Source organism: Carassius auratus, chromosome 13 (genome assembly GCF_003368295.1).
Source record: "Carassius auratus strain Wakin chromosome 13, ASM336829v1, whole genome shotgun sequence".
NCBI lineage: Eukaryota > Metazoa > Chordata > Actinopteri > Cypriniformes > Cyprinidae > Carassius > Carassius auratus.
This window is the reverse complement of record NC_039255.1, coordinates 3,045,686-3,063,651: the sequence shown is the minus strand read 5'-3', so window position 1 is coordinate 3,063,651 and position 17,966 is coordinate 3,045,686. Positions and strand designations below refer to the sequence as shown.

The following is a 17,966-nucleotide window of genomic DNA, read 5'->3' as shown; positions in this document are numbered from 1 at the left end:
ACTTTTGAGAAGCAACTGGGCAGGATTTGTTGTAAAAACCTGGCAACCCTGATCTGAACACGTGCTGGAGATAATACTTCTAATTACAGGAGCGTCTTTACTGATGAGATGTGCACGAAAATCGCATGCACACCCCTACTTCTGCTTTAATTGTGCATTATATGATGGCAACAATAAAATAAGGTTAGACATTTGTATCAAACAGCATGCTAATATTTACCTCTGGGTCCAGCGATCTCGTCTGAAGCAGATGACAGCGGCGTATGGTTTTAAAGCTGGCTGACAGCAGCAGGTTCTCCTCAATACTCCCACAGCCTCTAATCAGGCCACCATGGCAAAAGATTATTTTAAGACCTGGCAAAACGGCACCAAAGACACGAAACGGCCCATCCAGCGACAGAAAATGAGTTCACTGCCATAATTAGTTTCGCAGAAGCCTCCCCCTCCACCTCCCCGATTTCATTTCTTTGGCCTTGGAGGTTGACCAAAGATAAGGACTGCTGAGCTTTTCTCGTTAAAGACCTCTGTGTGTGTGTGTGTGTGTGTGTGTGTGTGTGTGTGTGTGTTAGACCTCTCGTCATTAGCTTCCTTCACACACACACACAGAGGGCCCAGTCAGTAAACAAACCCTGCACAGGTCAGAGGTCGTGGCAGGGATGATGTTTTTTCTGCTGATCATGAAGTTGTGCTGCTGTAGAGAAAGACACGATGGAGAACATTTATCACTGTCTGTGTTCTGGATGGAGACCACCATGATGTCTAGTGTATATGTGTGTGGCAGATGTTTACACTATCCACAATCGTTCCTCTCTGTTTCTCTGTGGGGAAACAAGCCTCCAACCTCCATCTGATCTGATCTTCTTCTATTTTACATTTTACTAGCAATGCACAATATATTTATTTTTGTATTTATTTTTATAATTAATTAATTAATTTTATTATTATTTTTTAAAATAAATATCTAAATATTGGTCAATAATGATTTATGTTTATTAGCTAGTATTAAATATTTAATTGTTAAAAAAACATTAATAATTTAATAATAGTTAAACATAATATTTATCAAATCTCAAAATGACTATAAATTTTACAGTTAAATTATAATAAATTTTTAGGTTGAAAAATTAAATAATTAATCTTATTGGTAATAACCAATATTTATGCATGTAATTTTTTATGTACAGTAATAAAATATAATTTTTTATTAAAATAATTAACAGCTTATTGGTAATAATGAATACTTATGCATGTCATTTTTTATATTAAGTAATAAATTATTAAACATTTCATGTCAGTAATTAAAATAACAGCTTATAGTTAAAAATAAATCATTAATTAATTAATTCATTTTTGTACAATATAAAATGTTTGTGTGTTGGCCATTCAAATAATTAACAGCTTTTGTTAATAATTAACATTTCATTTATTTATTTGTTCATTCATTCATACATGCATTTATTTTTGTACAATATTAAAATATTATAACCTTTGTCAAACATTAAATTAACAACTTATTTTTATTTGAGATAATCACAGCTTCCCTAATTCATTCATTCATTCATTATATATATTTTTTTTTACAATATTAAAATATATATTTTTAATCTTAAAATAATTGTCAGTTTGTTCATAATTAACATTAAGTAATTTATTATTTTTTATATTATTTATATTTAAATAAAAAAAGTGTGTGTTGTCTATTAAAATAATTAACAGCTTAGTAATTATTAACATTGATTTATTCATTTTAGTACAATATTAAAATCTAATAATATTTTTGTCAACCACTGACATAATAAACCGCATATTATTAGACAGAATTTTACTGTAGCTTAATCTTGAACCTTGCCATTATAATAGTGTATTATTAGCCCCTGTGTGATGAATTGCTGGTGGTGTTTATCATTTTTAGATTTATTTGGACGTAAGCATCTGCTAAGTGACTAACATCGCCAGGAGAAAGTGTTCTAACATCACGGCCTTCACAAAAAGCCTTAGGAAATCATTGGCGGGGTTTCTAGCATGTGGTTTTCTTAGATGAACGGCTCTGTTTAGACATCATTTGGATTCAGGCGTTTAGATTTGTGAAGAGCTTTTGTGGAAAAATCTTTCTATTGGAATTCAGCAGCTTATTTAGAGTCTCGTTATATTGAAGGAAACACTTTTAGTCACAGTTCAATAGTCTTTGAATGTTTTGAGGACATGGTTTTTCTCAGTGACCCTGCTGTGTGTGTGTGTGTGTGTCTTAATGATTGTGTCCCAATGTGAAAAGGGATTACGTAATCGGAGCTCCTCTGTTTTGTCCTTGCTCATCCTTTTAGAAAAGCCTGTTATTTCAGGAAGCACTTTTGCTGCTGCTGCATTTCAATGTGAAAACAGTTAGTTAGGTTACAGCACTGGGATCCAAGATCCTGCTTTTTTTTTCTATCGTTGTGAAGGACGGTCCAAGGGGAAGCTGTCTAGGAAAAGTCAATGCAATTAAAAACCAATGCAATCAGAAAATGATGTTAGCTGTTCTCGTTTTCTCATTTCAGCTGTTCTAAGATTCACATAGAAATTGCACAATGTAATATTGAAAAGTTTACTTACAACAATGTCACTTTTAGCCTGTTTTTGGACATGCACCATGGTCGTTCTTCAAATTAACATGTTATACCATCATTATAAGCATGAGGCACAGACAGCGAGAGACTTTTTACTGCTGCATCGTGTCTGATGCTGGTGGTTAGGGCTACTCTATGATGATTGAAATCACGAAAATGATCTCAAAAGATTAGTAAATAAATGTCAGATTGTTATATTTTCTAATGCACGCACAAATTGCATGTATTCTGACTCACTGCACGAGCTCGCGGAGCCAGTGTTCACAGTCCGAAGCATGAGGAAAATCTGTGCTGAATTGTACTGTTGCTCAAGTAACATTTTTGTAAAAATTTTGAAAGGCATGTGACAAATCTGCATGCTGTTGTCAACAAAAAGAAGCCTTGAGATCTTCCAGCGGGTTTCTGCCAAAATAAAAGCAGACAGAAACCAACAACACCATCTACATTCATAAATGATAGTATTGTAATTTTACTGTTGTTCTGTAAAATAAAATAAAAAAGTACAATAATAATTATAAAAATAATTATCTACAACAGCTTTATTAATACATTTATTATAACCTTTAAACATAGTGTTTAAATTGGAATCTGTAATATATTCTAATTTTTTAAAAGAAGTATCTTCTGCTCAGCAAAGCTGCCTTTATTTGTACAGTAAAAAATGCCTCAATGTCTAGAAAATTGCCAAAAAATATATTTTTACTAACTTTTTAATTTTAAGTTAAATTGTGCTTTGTTGGTATAATGTCTGATAGAATATATATAAAAAAGTTCAGTGTTAAGCAAATATTTTTACATTTTTGTAATTTTTTTTGAAAAGCAGGACAAAATCGTAAAAAGCATGTTTTGAAGTGAAAAAAATGGCAGAGTAGGCCTACATGGGGGAAAAATGTGAAAAACCTTGTTCGGTCTTCAGCCTTCTGTTCAGTTTCATTTTGTTTGGCTTCGGCCAAGAAATTTAATTTCGGTGCATCCCTAGTTTTCTCTAGTTATGCTAGGCTTTTGTTAAATGATATGGAAAAATAAAAAAATTTGATTTGTAAAGACATTTTTTGTCAATTCTGCCACAATAATGCCATTTTATTAATTTGTGTTCTTTTCTGCTGAAAAAAACAAACGAACAAACAAACAGCTACAGCTAGCCTAAGCTGATTGACTGGTCTTAGCTGGTTTAAGCTGGACATAGCTTGTTTTCGCTGGCCTCCCAGTCTGGCAAAGCTGGTTTTAGCTGGTTGGTCAGGTGGTCTCCCTGCCTGACCAGCCTGAGCAATTAAAGAAGTGGTCAAATCCATCTAAAACTAGCCTACAGTCTTGGAAGACCGGCCAAAATCAGTCATCGATCTTAGGCTGTATTCAGCATTTTGTTTTATACAGCAGGGCAAAATATGTTGTGACTTATTGATTGCATTAGATATTGATATTAGATTGCAAATAATTTGGTCATTTTTTATTATTTATTAAATAAAACACATTTAAAATGTAAAAACATAAAGATTGTCTTTGTACACCAGCTGTGAATTTGGCCAAAACCTGTATTTGCAAGTCATCTCAAAATGTGCTTGTTACTAATCAAAAAGGCTTTAACCAAACCTTTGTAATATTGTTAATATTATCATTATCATTAACAGTATTCAGTATTGGCCTTTATATTCAGTGTTTTAGATTCAGTTCACAAAAAGGATCATAGCGTTTACATTGCAGGTCAAGCTGTATAATGGATTTACCAGGTTTTTTGTGGACTCATAGCAATGTCAGGTCATGTGCATGATTCTTTATAGCACATGTATATATGGATGCATGAATGTGGCATGCAGCCGATATTCATGAACACGAAAAACCCATTTAGGTCATCAGTGGCACCTTCCCAACCCACAAATGGTGAGCCGCACAGCCGAGCAGAAGTGAAGTTCAAATGCTGGAGTCCCCACTGGGAACCTTTAAGCCTTGTCTATATATGTGTGTGTGTATGTGCTATATGCATTTATAGTTGTACATGTAATATATGCATTGCAATTTATGACCCCAGTACTCCGGTGTGAATAATTGTGACATGAAAGTAGCATGTTCTCCTTGCCTAATACATAATCCATTTTTAAAACCATTGAACATTCCCTTAGGTTTATCCTTCTGTATGGCTAACAAGACTGATTTTAACCCCTATTTGGCCAATAAAAGTAAGCAAAAGAAATTGGCAATCATATTTCTGAAAGATCTCTTTGTGATCGTGCCTGTTACACCTTACACACCCTGCCACTTGTCTAACAGTTTCCATTGCTTTTGTTTTTCTCCTTGCTCCCAACAGATCACTCTCCTCCAGCTGTTGCCCTAAATTAGCTGAGCTCTGTGAAAGGAGAGCTGTTTCAACTGACCCCTTCTGCTCCTTGATGCTCCAGCCATCCGTGACCCCCAAATGCTGCCTGTCTTTCATCAAACTGGTCACTTCTGGAGAAAAATGGACTTGTAGTGAAGGGTGGCCCTTTATGTGGGCTTACTCCCTCTAGGACGACTCTGAAACTCGTTGAGATTGCTGGCCTGGGACTCAAATGGGTGACCCATGACAATGTAAGCAATAAGGGGACTTGATTTCTCGCTTTCCCAAGCAGCTGCAAGTAGGATATGAGCTTGAGTTGTGGGTATCGGTGATAAAACAAATCTTCCATCGCTTAAGGCCTCCTCTGACGTCATGCAGTCATCTGAGGAATTGTTTAGCAGGAAGCTGAAAGCATTAAATGGGAGTATGGGACATCCGGCAGGCAACACGCAGGGCAAGCTGGAAGGGGGTGGCAAAACGAATGGGACACCTGCTATGCCTAAAATGGGGGTGCGGGCTAGGGCGACAGATTGGCCCCCGAAAAAGGAGGGTTGGGAAAGCCGAGGCGGACCCAACTATGAGACTGTCATTACGGCCTTTCAGAACGGACAGCCAGACCAGAGTGTGGAGATCACGGATTTGGGTGAAGCATCATTGGAGCCTGATTATTCGGATACAAAATATTCCCTGAGTGACCTTTTGAGTCTATCTCCTTTGAAGGGACTGCATCCCATTCGCCAACGGAGTAACAGTGACGTGACCATCAGCGACATCGATGCGGAGGACATATTGGACCAGAACGCTGTCAACCCCAACACCGGGGCCTCGTTGCATCGGGAGTACGGCAGCACATCCTCGATTGACCGTCAGGGTCTTGGGAATGATGGGTTCTTTACTATGTTGCGAGGATATCGTATTGACAACTTGGATCATCGCAGCGCCCCACCTGCCGGCTTCCCAGAGCTCCTTCACTATGACACAACCCTCTCCCCAAGCTTGCAGACCGCTGCACAAATAGCTCGCGGCGAGATCGTCCGCATCTCCGGCTACGACTACGTGGACAGCTCCCTCCTCTACAGCCGGGAAAGAGAGAAGTCCTTTATGCATCGCCTTAAGTCTGAATCATCCGAGACATCGCTTTTCAGGAAGTTGAGGACTATAAAGTGCGAGAACGACGGTCTGCGGCTCTCCACCGAGCAGGACGACCGCCGGCCGCTCAACTTCCAGAAGTGCTTCGCTCACTATGACGTCCAGAGTGTCCTCTTCAACATCAGCGAAGCGGTGGCAAATCGCGTAAGCCTCAGCCAGAGGAAAAACACCACCACTGGAGCTTCTGCCGCATCCCAATACCAAGTCCCAGGATGTGGACAAGTAGGTGGGAATACAACTGGACCTTCATCCATGTTCGAATCGCCGCTAGGAAGTCGGGAAGACCTCAATCCCAAGGAGAACCTGGATGCAGATGAGGGGGATGGGAAGAGCAATGGATTGGTGCTAAGTTGTCCGCATTTTCGCAATGAGATTGGTGGAGAAGGGGAGAGGAAGATATCTCTATCCAGGGCCAATAACGCCACCTACAGTGCTGGAGTAGAAAACTGCTCTTTCGAGTCCTCGTTGAGCTCCCACTGTACCAACGCTGGTGTGTCTGTACTGGAGGTGCCACGAGAAAGCCAGCCAATCCACCGGGAGAAGGTCAAGCGGTACATCATCGAGCACATCGACCTGGGAGCATATTATTACCACAAATATTTCTACGGGAGAGGTAAGCCTTTTGCATTCTGCATGAAAAACAAGGTAGATTCTTGTTTGTTAAGTTCAACAGGAAAACTAAATTGACCTTTCATTCATGATTCTATTTAAGATGATTCATCAATGTATGCTATTCCAAATTGTTGTGTAATCTTGCTCTGCCTATGAAGCATCTTTCATCTCTAGCTGATGTCAACAAAAGGTTGTGTTGGGGCTTTTATGACTTTGGCATGAACGGAGTTATTTTTGTGGCTGAGATTTTTGCATATGCATTTGTAGTAGTTTCCGTTTCAGATCAACCTCAAAACTTTCCACTACCATCTGCACTTTTATGGGATTGCAATATCACACTAATTTGCCATTTAGTAGATCTGGCCCTTAGTATTTTCATAGATAGGATCTTCAACCAGTGTTCCAATCCTGTACGAGTTTCTATCTTCTGTTGAGCACAAAAAAAGATATTTTGAAGAATGTTGGTAATATTTCAAAGTAATCATTGACTTCCATGGCATGGAAAAATATTGTGAAAGTGAATGGCTACTGTCAGCTTATTGGTTACCGACATTCTTCAAATAACCTTTTTTTGTGTTCCATATGAGGGTGAGAAAAATGGCAGAATTCCCCCAGTTTTTTTGGGGGTGGACTTTGCTAAAGACCACAAAATGCTAATTAGAAACTGAAAACTGATTTGTTTTGAAGTGTATATATTAAAATATTGTGTGCATTAAAAGTATCTGATGTTGGTCTGACGATTTAGGGATCGTAGGTTTTGTGAGGCATGGTGTTTGTTACACATATTGAAAGGAGAAACACGTGTGGCAAGGATTGAGGTGTGAGAATGCTCTCCTGTCATTGGCCTGTGATTTGTCATGTGAGAATAGACAGGGTGAGGTGCAGCTGTTCCCCTCCTCACCGCTCTTCATTAAAACACCTCAGCGTGTCTAGGAATGGAACAAGCAAATGATACCTCAACTTATATTGCACAATGTCATCTGTGTTTAACTGAGAATGTGTCAGCATCTGTCAGACTGCTTTTTTTTTTGCCTGTCTGCACATCTGTATAGTCCTGACAGGATTGTGTTACCCATTCCTACGCTCTGGAAAACAGCTGCTCCACCTCGTCCCATGAAGAAATGGGTTTCACTCGTTTAACTAAGCTGAATAATGAGCCGCGGCCTGTGGGTGAAAGCTGCGAGTGTGTCTTGCATGTTCCAGCCATAGCAAATGAGACAATTACAGCTCAGCTCAAATGAAAATAAATAATTTTAGCAAGCTTGTTTTGTTGGGAAATAGATAATCATCCACTGTGCCGTGTAGCCAAAGACAATTTTCTTCATTTGTTCAGGTTTATATTTGATACGAATTAGTCCTTTGCATTTAACTATTTATTTTAGAGTCTATTTAAAGAGGAAAGGAGTTTCAGTGTGAGCTATTAGTTAATTCAAAACTAATAGGCAGATATTGATTTATTTAGTTATTCTTAGGCTACTGTTGTTGGTAATGCATTTTTGCTAATATCTAACTAATAGTTAACAGTAATTTAATGTGGCTTATGCAGTGAAGAGTAACTAAAATAATGGCAAAAGGCAGTTTTAAAAAGGAGCTTTAGCATTTGTTTTTCAATTATAATTCAATTGCGATTTAATGCATAACTTTGAATACATAACTTTAAACTGAATGCATAACTTGAATATTTAAAATTGATTTAAATTGCACAACATCAGTTTTAATAAATGCAATGCATTGCTTGAATGCATAACTAAATTTAATTAAATGGAATGTGCAACTTTGAACTGAATGCATAACTTTATATCAGATGCAATGGAATCTATAACTTGAATGCATAACTGTAAATTCTATTCCTAACTTAAATGTATTACTTTAAATTGAATTCAGTGGAATGCATAACTTGAATGCATAAATTACTTCAAGATGAATGTTGGTTTTTAACTATTTATTAAAGAAACTAATTTTATTTTGACAGTCTGACATTCCCTACTTCAAACTAAAAGCCAGGTCCATTAAACTTTTCATATCTGATCATCACCCCATCATCGTCTCTAGAGGGACGTGGAAAGGACAGACCTGTCAACATGTCTCTCTATCCACTTTCACACCTTGCTTTCCATGATGCTTTTATCACCTAGGGAGAAGCATTGATTCCATTAACTTCCTCTCCTGTTTTCCCCTGTTCATGATCAAGATGCTGCATGATCAGGGATGCAAGACTTGACATGCCCACTCTGCATTAATGCTTGACTGTTATTAATGCTTCATCTTTTCTAAAATCATGGCTCAGCTCAGCCTGCTCCGTTGTTGACAAACTAATGTGTTGTAGTTAGATTTCACGTTTTGTCTTTTTATCAGGTCAGAGAGTTTAAGGTGGTCATAGTGGGGTTTTTTTTAATGTTAAATAACTTTTCCTTTCTGTTTGATTTTGAAATCCAGTTTGAAAATCTTACCATTTAACTTTGTTTTGTCGAATATCTAGTCAAAATGTCATGTTGCAAAATTAATATTTGTGTTTTTGACTGATTGCCATTGTAAAACTATCTTTGAATCTTTCATATATCTTATATTTGTGTTTTTCGACTCGTCTAAATCAGTACATGTACACTACTGTTCAGTTTTTTTTTAAAAGGTCTCTTCTGCTCTCTAAGGCTGCATTTATTTGGTCAAAAATACAGTCAAAATTGTAAAATATTATTACAATTTAAAACAACAGTTTTATATTTGAATATATTGTAAAATGTAATTTATTCCTGTGACCAAAGCTGTATTTCCAGCATCATTACTGCAGTCTTCAGTGTCACACGCTCTTCAGAAATCATTCTAATGATTTACTGCTCAAAAAAACCTTTTTGATTATTATCAAAGCTGGTTATAAGCTTTAGAGAGTGCTTTAGAGAGGATGAGATGAAGTGTCCCGGTGAGGGTGTTTCTTCTTCTTCACCCGTGTTTTTGAGGTGGATTAAAGGGATAGTTTACCTTCAGTTGCTGGTCTTCATTGACTTCCATAGTATGTAAAAAAAACATGGTAGCTAAAGGTGAACTATCCCTTTAAGGCCTGTTCGTGGAGGACAGTTTCAGATCTCTTCCATCGTTCAGGACACGGCTTCTATCATAACTTCATATTAGATCATTCACATTAAGTGAGCTGCTCAATCCCTGTTTATTTTTATTTTTTTCTGTTGTTGTCCCACATATTTGAGTTTTGCATCATTATCGCAATGTTTCAATGTCATACACAGTGTCCATCATGTTGCATAATTTGGTCCGAATGCATGTTTGTCTCTAAAGGGGCTTACTGAAAAGGATATCAAGAAGAAAGAGGTTAAGCTTCGTCTGTGACGGGTTTTATTTCTGTTGTTAATCTCTGGCGGACCCCTATGGAGATTATGGTTCATATATGACACTAATGTGCTCTGAAACAGACTGAAACAGACATCATTGGCATGATGACATCACAGATAACTAGAAGGTCATTTACATTTCTCCAAATAATGCAGAATATATTATATATATATATATATATATATATATATATATATATATATATATATATATATATATATATATATATATATATATATATATATACAGTACAGACCAAAAGTTTGGAAACATTACTATTTTTAATATTTTTGAAAGAAGTTTCTTCTGCTCATCAAGTCTGCATTTATTTGATCATAAATACAGAAAAAAAATTAACATTGTGAAATATTATTACAACTTAAAATAATTGTTTTTAAATGTATTATACTTTAAATGATCATTTATTTCTGTGATGCAAAGCTGAATTTTTAGGATCATTATCACATGATCCTTTAGAAATCTTTCTAATATGATGATTCATTATCAAAGTTGGAAACAGTTCTGCTGCTTAATATTTTTTCAGAACATGTGATACTTTTTTTGGATACTTTGATGAATAAAAAGTTTTTAAAAAAAAAGAATTTGAAAAAAATAATTTGGGGTCAGTAATTTTTTTAATTTCTTTTTTTTTTAATAAAATAAATACTTTTATTCAGCGAGGACGTGTTAAATTGATAAAAAGTGATAGTAAAGAAAATATATTATTATAATTTTTTTATTTTTATAAATGCAGTTCTTTTTACCCTTTTATTGATCAAATATATTAGACAGCAGAACTGTTTCCAACACTCATAATAAATCAGAATATTAGAATGATTTCTAAATGATCATGTGATCGACTGATGTTACATGTGACACTGAAGCTGGAGGAATGATGCTGAAAATTCACACAGGAATAAATTCACAGGAATAAATTATTTTTTTATTTTTTTATTTTTTTTTATTTTAAATTATTTAAAGTATATTCAAATAGAAAACTATTATTTTAAGTTGTAATAATATTTCACAATATTACATTTTTTTCAGTATTTTTGATCAAATAAATGCAGGCTTGATGAGCAGAAGAAACTTCTTTCAAAAACTAAATTTCAAAAATTAAAAATAGTAATGTTTCCAAACTTTTGGTCTGTGCTGTATATATATATTTATATTATTTAAAACAAATGCAAAATATAATTCTCTTTTCATGAAGTGAAATATGTTCTTCACAGACTTAAGATTCATCCTTTTTAGTCATACAAATATAATTTCCATTGCAGAAGTTTTGTGGTAAAACGATGTCAGGGATCAATAAACATGAATCATTTCCATTGATGTTGTCCATTTAATCATAAAGTATGAAGGTGAATAGCTGTCTTATGTAAAGCCAGTATGACAGACAGAGTTCTGCTTCCTTTGGTCTGTAGCTCATTATAGAAATAGAGACTTGTGTTTATCATCTCTTCAGTGTGACCTCTCAGATGACCTCTAGCACTAGAGCGGCTGTCAATGGCCACTTCCTGTCGGGCTCTTCCTGTCCGCGCTCTGTGGGATATTCTTGGAAAGTGTTATCTGTCCTTCTTGAACCCGAGCTCATATCTCTCCTGTGGTTTAACCCTCAGAGCACCAGAACTACTTCGGCGTGGATGAACACTTGGGTCCGGTGGCCATCAGCGTACGGAGAGAGAAGCTGGATGATGGGAAAGACAAGGACACAGCGCAGTATAACCATCGCATCACCTTCAGGACGAGTCAGGTACTGATGAAAGCACATCACTCACTCAACTAATGTTGATGCACACTAGGATTTGGAATTAATTGTTATTTAGCCTGTTATGTAATTAATGCGTAATGAGAAAATGTATTGATTGACATCTCTAATTGTTTGTTGTTTTATATATATAGATTAAATTAATTAATGAGCTTGGAAATAGTTCCACATTTAAGTTTTCTTAAACATTTAAAACATTAATATAAGAAGGTAAAACTCTCCTCTTTTTCAAACTTACAAGCTATAAAATCTATTAAGTTTTTATTTATGTAAAAAAGCAAAATGTATCATCCCCACTAGAAATCCATTGCCAATAATTAAATTTTTCTGCAAAAAAAAAAAAAAAAAACAATCTGTCCAAATAATGAAAAATGTGCATATATTTATGTATTTATTTATTTACATACAATTCAAAAATTTCACAATGTAAAGATTTTAATGGTCCTAAAATAAACATTTTATTTTATTTTATTGTATTTATTTATTATTCATTCATTCATTTATTAATTTAGTGTGTATTATCTTTAATTACATTTAATTTAAATAATAATATTAGACTTAATTATCTTTATTAAAAATAAAGTTTCCTTTTCATGAGGTGAAATATTTATTTGTTTGTTTGTTTAATGTTTGGAAAGATGATCTTAATCATCATAAAAATAATGTCACGGTCAAAAAATCATAATTGTCTAACTTTTTTTTCTAAATAATTTCTAAATAATAATTGTACAAATAATATTATTTATAGGATGGATGATTTTTTTTCATGAAATTTCATTTGACAGACCTAAAATAAAATACATTTTCTTCATGCAATATGAGGTGAAATATTAGTATTATTATTATAATTATTGAGGACAGTAAATGCAGATATTGTCTGCATCAGTTCCTCTCTCTAATCAAAAGCGTCGTTGCATTAAACCTCATGCTTTCTGATGGCACTCGTTCTCAATTACACTGAATTATGAAGCCTAGATACTCGCATGAATCAGAACCTCAGAATGAGCTTTTAAAGAGATGCTAGTGCTTCATATCAGCGTTCAACATAAAAGGCTTTTACTTTATAAGTGCAAGTGCAGATTAAAGCGTCGAGACTCAATTTCTTCCTTCCAGATTTTCATTTCATTGCCAATAACTTGATATCCCAATGGATCAATGTATTTTTTATTGAAAGTATTGAGTTTTCTCATAGACTGACTGGATTAGTATCATTTAGTACTTGAGGTTTGATATATATTAATTAGACTGGCAAAGCCTTGTCATGGGTTTTTGAAAATGTCCTTGGTGTTTAATGCATGTGTTATAGATGCACTGTTCGATTCCTCTCTCTTTCTCTCAGTTAACTACCCTGCGCGGGGCGATTCTGGAGGACGCTGTGCCCTCCACGGCGAGGCATGGGACGGCCCGCGGTCTCCCGCTGAAGGAGGTGCTGGAGTACGTGGTTCCTGAGCTGAACATCCAGTGTCTGAGACTGGCCATCAGCTCACCCCGAGTCCCAGAGCAGCTCCTCAAACTGGACGAGCAGGGGGTGTGTGTTAGAGAACGAGTAAACCATAGTCCAGCGTGCATATTAGGAATGCACGATTCAGGGAAAAAATCGAATTGTGATTTTTCTGATAAGAATTGCCAAAAAGAAATACATTTAATGCAATTTAAAATGATTATTTGTGCTGTAAAGCTGCACAATTTGACCGTATTTGGTGAGTGTATATTAAAATAATAATAATAACTAATATTAAACAATAAAATGAATAAAATCATAAAAGATAAGATAATAAAATCAATAAAAATACATTATTATTATTATTGCTACTATACTACTAATGCTACTAGTAATCATATTAAATAAAACTACAACAAATAAAATAAGAAATATTGCTATTGTGTTATTTCACTGTAAAATAATATTAGAGCGCATTTATGAAAATACAATAATAGTAATATGTAAAATACAAATAATTTCCAATTTTTTCTACATTAAACAGCAGAGAGAATACAATTATTATTATTATAATTATTATTATTAATAACAACGATAGTAATTAATACAAACTAAAATAAGAAATATTGCTATTGTAATATTTCACTGTAAAATAAAGAGTTTTTAAAAATAATAATAATTTTATTTCGGATTGTAACTGTAAAATAAAATACTAATATTTATGGCTTTCTTAATTTTCCTGCGGTTAACCATCAGACTTTTATTTTGGTGGAAAACCGCAGGAAGTGTGTATTTATTTAATGACGTGCAGCCTTTGCTGTTGTTGTACATGCACTAAATCATTTCACCATTGTGTATGGTGTCCTTTATTAAATATTTTTGCTGATGTTTTATTACAATAAGCAACATTTTTTGTTGTAATGTTCAGGGAGTGTGCTAGATCAATATTTTTATCATATGTTTTGATATATTTTATACTTTGTCGGTCAGAAAAGGCATAACTTAGTCTGAGTTTAATGCAGCGTCGCATCTTTACTCTGCGTTAACTCGCTGTGTAAAGATTCCTAAAGAATAATTGAAGTAAAGCATTTCTCACAATCCAAAAATATCTGCAACCCAAAGTAACAGAAAGTGTTCATGCAAATAATGCATGGTCATGTGACTAAAAATCACCTTGCAACTGATCTCAGAAACACCGGATACTGATGCTTTATTATCGTCTTTAAAGAGAAGTGTGATGCTGAAGACTGGAGGAATGACGCAGAAAATTCAGCTTTGCATCACAGGATTAAATTATATTTTAACATATATTTGCATAGAACACACTTTTTTTAAATTGTAATATTATATCACAATTTTAATGTTCTTTTTTAATCAAATGAATGCAGCTTTACTAAGCGTAAGAGACTTTCACAAACTTTTGTACACAATGTCTCGGTGTTTCCCTATGACATGAATGTCAGACTGTGGATTAAATTGCCACATTTACTGTGAATTATTTTATTCATTTATTATTATTATTGTCACGATCAGACGTCGTCAGAAAAATCCCCAAGTGTTAAATCTCACATAAGAGAATAACATTCCATCATTGATCTCAGTTTCGTGTTTCTCTGTAGAAGCTTGTAAGGGTTCATCCCAAAAGAGTTGTGTTTTAGCATTGTCCCGTCTGAGCCAGTCGAACAGGAAACTCATGTGTGTGTATATGCAGATTACAGCGAAGCAGGGGAGTCTGGGTAACATGTCGAGTTGCTATCAATTAGAACAGACTTGATATGTGTTATTTCTACCATTTTGGCACAAACCACTTCAGTCTCCTGCACAATTTGTATCTAGTTATTTAGCGATTTTGTAGTGGCTCTAAAATGACATGCTTCACCTTTAAGGAACGGCAGTGTGGAGATGAACGGGGGTGTTGACCGCCTCTGGGGAAGCAGGTGTGAAAAACAACACCTATCTCACGTAATGTGCTAATGCCCCCAGTCTGCCACTGTGTATCGCTCGACCTCAGACTGCTGCGCGAGAGTCTGCTGCTCACTCCACGCTGACCGATCGTGAGAAGTGAAGCTTTTCATGCCATTTCCTGTCCCTTTTTTTCTCTCGTATGTGACCGTGATTCCTCGTGGGACGACAGAATCAGTCGAGGCTTAGCAGAAACACAACCTCTGCAGCTAAAAGCATCAGTAGGGTTCTGGAAGTGAAGATCTCATTAGATTTTTTCATCCAACTTTTGCAGCATTTTAAGGCATGCCATGACATATGAAGAAAAAAAATATATATATATATATATATATATATATATGTGTGTGTGTGTGTGTGTGTGTGTGTGTATGTACAGTATATGTGTATATATATATATATATATAATATATATATATATATATATATATATATATATACACACACACACACACACACACACACACACACACTTTCACATTTTTTTAAATATGTAAAAAAAAAACCTTCTTTTTTTACATTTTATAATAGTAAAAAAAAAAAGACAAATTTATTAATACATTTTTAAAGTTTTTTAAGTATAAAAAATGTAATAAAGTTTAAAAAAAAAATGTATAAATAATTTTGACTTTTTAAATCTTTCTAAATATGTTGTTTTAGGTAGGCAGCTCACTAGGGTTCGACTATTTGATGCCGTTGAGAGAAAGTGCTGTTGGCTCAAGTTCACGTTATACGTATATCTGACTCCTGCAAGTATTTTATGTCTATTCACCGTTTTCTTTGTATTAAATCTGTGTTGGCTGTATATAAATCTAGTGAGAATGTGTCAGCGGTTTGGATGTCGTCCTTTACACACTTTTATACCTTGAGTTTACTGCACTCATCTCTGTGTGTGTGTGTGTGTGTGTGTGTGTGTGTGTGTGTGTGTTCTTCCTGAAGCCAAGTAGGGCATCTCCTCTGGACTGCATTAGCGCTGCTCGAGTAGACGATGTGGAAGTCACTGGCTGTTCCTAATCTAAAACATTCGGCTAAGGGTTTCCGAGAGCGAGGTCACATGACAACAGTATGGTAGCACGCTGGAAATACTTGACCCTTATAAGAGAGAGGAGGAGCATTTGGCTGTTTTTATCGTTCATTACAACTCAATGCTGGATTGTTGTTTTTCTAGCAACCGTAAGCTGCTCACTTCTGATCACATGAAACGAGGGAAACTCAAGGACTGGCTGGAATCATTAACGGTGAAATCAGGTGGTCTGCTGATCTTAACCCACTCTTTTAATGTTTTTAAAGCAGTTTGAGCACTTTGTCAGCTAAACTAGACCAGCAAACCACCTCAGGCTAGTTTGTTTGTTTATACGACTACTAGTAATAATAATATAATTGTTATTATTATAAATAAATAAACACTGTGCATATTGTACTCACTTTGCAAAATAGCATTTACTTTTTCACTTAAAAAAGTGTATGTGTATGCAATTTCTTTTATAAAAATAATAATAATGGTTTATAATTATTATTATTGTTATGGTTTAAGCGTTGCACTTTTTTTAGGTTAAATATTTTCTGGATTGTTCTGCTTATTTTATATAAGAACATTTTATTTTACAGATATAAGAGAAAAGCATGCAGAATATTTCTCATTTATTTGCTTAAATGGTGTTATTATCGCAATTGTATTATTTTTTATTTTTAGTTTATTGAAATACCATATAAATATGAAACGAATATTTAGTTGCTTTTGCAACCAACTGAAATTAGATTTAACTGGAAAAAATTGGAAATCTTTAATTAAATTTTTTATATATATACATAATTTGTAAAAAAAAAAAAAAAAAAATATATATATATATATATATATATATATATATATATATATATATATATATATATATATATATATATATATATATATATAAAATAAAAAAATAATAATTTAAAAGTTCTCAATTAGAATTTAGAAATATATAAAATACAGAATACAATTTAATGGTTTAATCTAAAATGAAAATCAAAACTGGAATATGAAAATAAAAGTTCATTAAAAATATTATAAAAGTGCATAAATAATTAAATAACTAAAATACACTGCCTCAAACTAAACAAGAAAATGTATTTTTCCAAAGGAGAAAACACACACACACACACACACACACACACATACACACATTATTCGGTTTAATTGATTTAAACTATTTGAATAACCCACAATCCCTGTTTAAAGAAGGAAGGAGCCTCTGTAGCACTGATCTGGAGACAGTGTATGACAGTAATGAAATGTACTCTGTGTGTGATTGTGTTGCAGCTGAGTTTTCAGCACAAAGTGGGCGTCCTGTACTGTAAAGCGGGTCAGAGCACAGAGGAGGAGATGTACAATAACGAGAACGCCGGGCCGGCGCTGGACGAGTTCCTGGATCTGCTCGGTCAGAGAGTCCGGCTGAAGGGCTTCACCAAGTACAGAGCTCAGCTGGACAACAAGAGTATGTGCTAATGCTAACACCATCCACATACAGCACAGAGCGTATCAGCCTCAGACACGGCACACTCTCTCTGTTGCTGGAAGAAATAGCACTTTTACACATTTACAAAGAATATATATATATATACCTACTAATCAAGGTCTAAGGGTGTGTGTGTGTGTGTGTGTGTGTGTGTGAGTGTGTGACCCTGGAGCACAAAACCAGTATATTTGTTGCAATAATTAAAAAAAAATTTGTGTGGGTCAAAATTCTACATTTTTCTTTTATGGCAAAAATCATTAGGATATTAAGTAAAGATCAT

At 34.7% G+C, this 17,966-nt stretch overlaps 1 protein-coding gene across 3 annotated transcripts in view; it reads left to right on the top strand.

Moving 5' to 3' along the window:
- LOC113112354 (signal-induced proliferation-associated 1-like protein 2) overlaps positions 1-17,966 on the top strand; it is a 107,595-nt gene that overhangs the window by 37,091 nt on the left and 52,538 nt on the right. For all 3 annotated transcript variants that reach the window (XM_026277824.1, XM_026277822.1, XM_026277823.1), the window contains exons 2-5: positions 4,906-6,676; positions 11,640-11,773; positions 13,128-13,316; positions 17,491-17,665. In XM_026277824.1, the coding sequence (XP_026133609.1) occupies positions 5,287-6,676; positions 11,640-11,773; positions 13,128-13,316; positions 17,491-17,665 (1,888 nt within the window). In that variant the 5' untranslated portion in view covers positions 4,906-5,286. The remainder of the gene's footprint in view (positions 1-4,905; positions 6,677-11,639; positions 11,774-13,127; positions 13,317-17,490; positions 17,666-17,966) is intronic.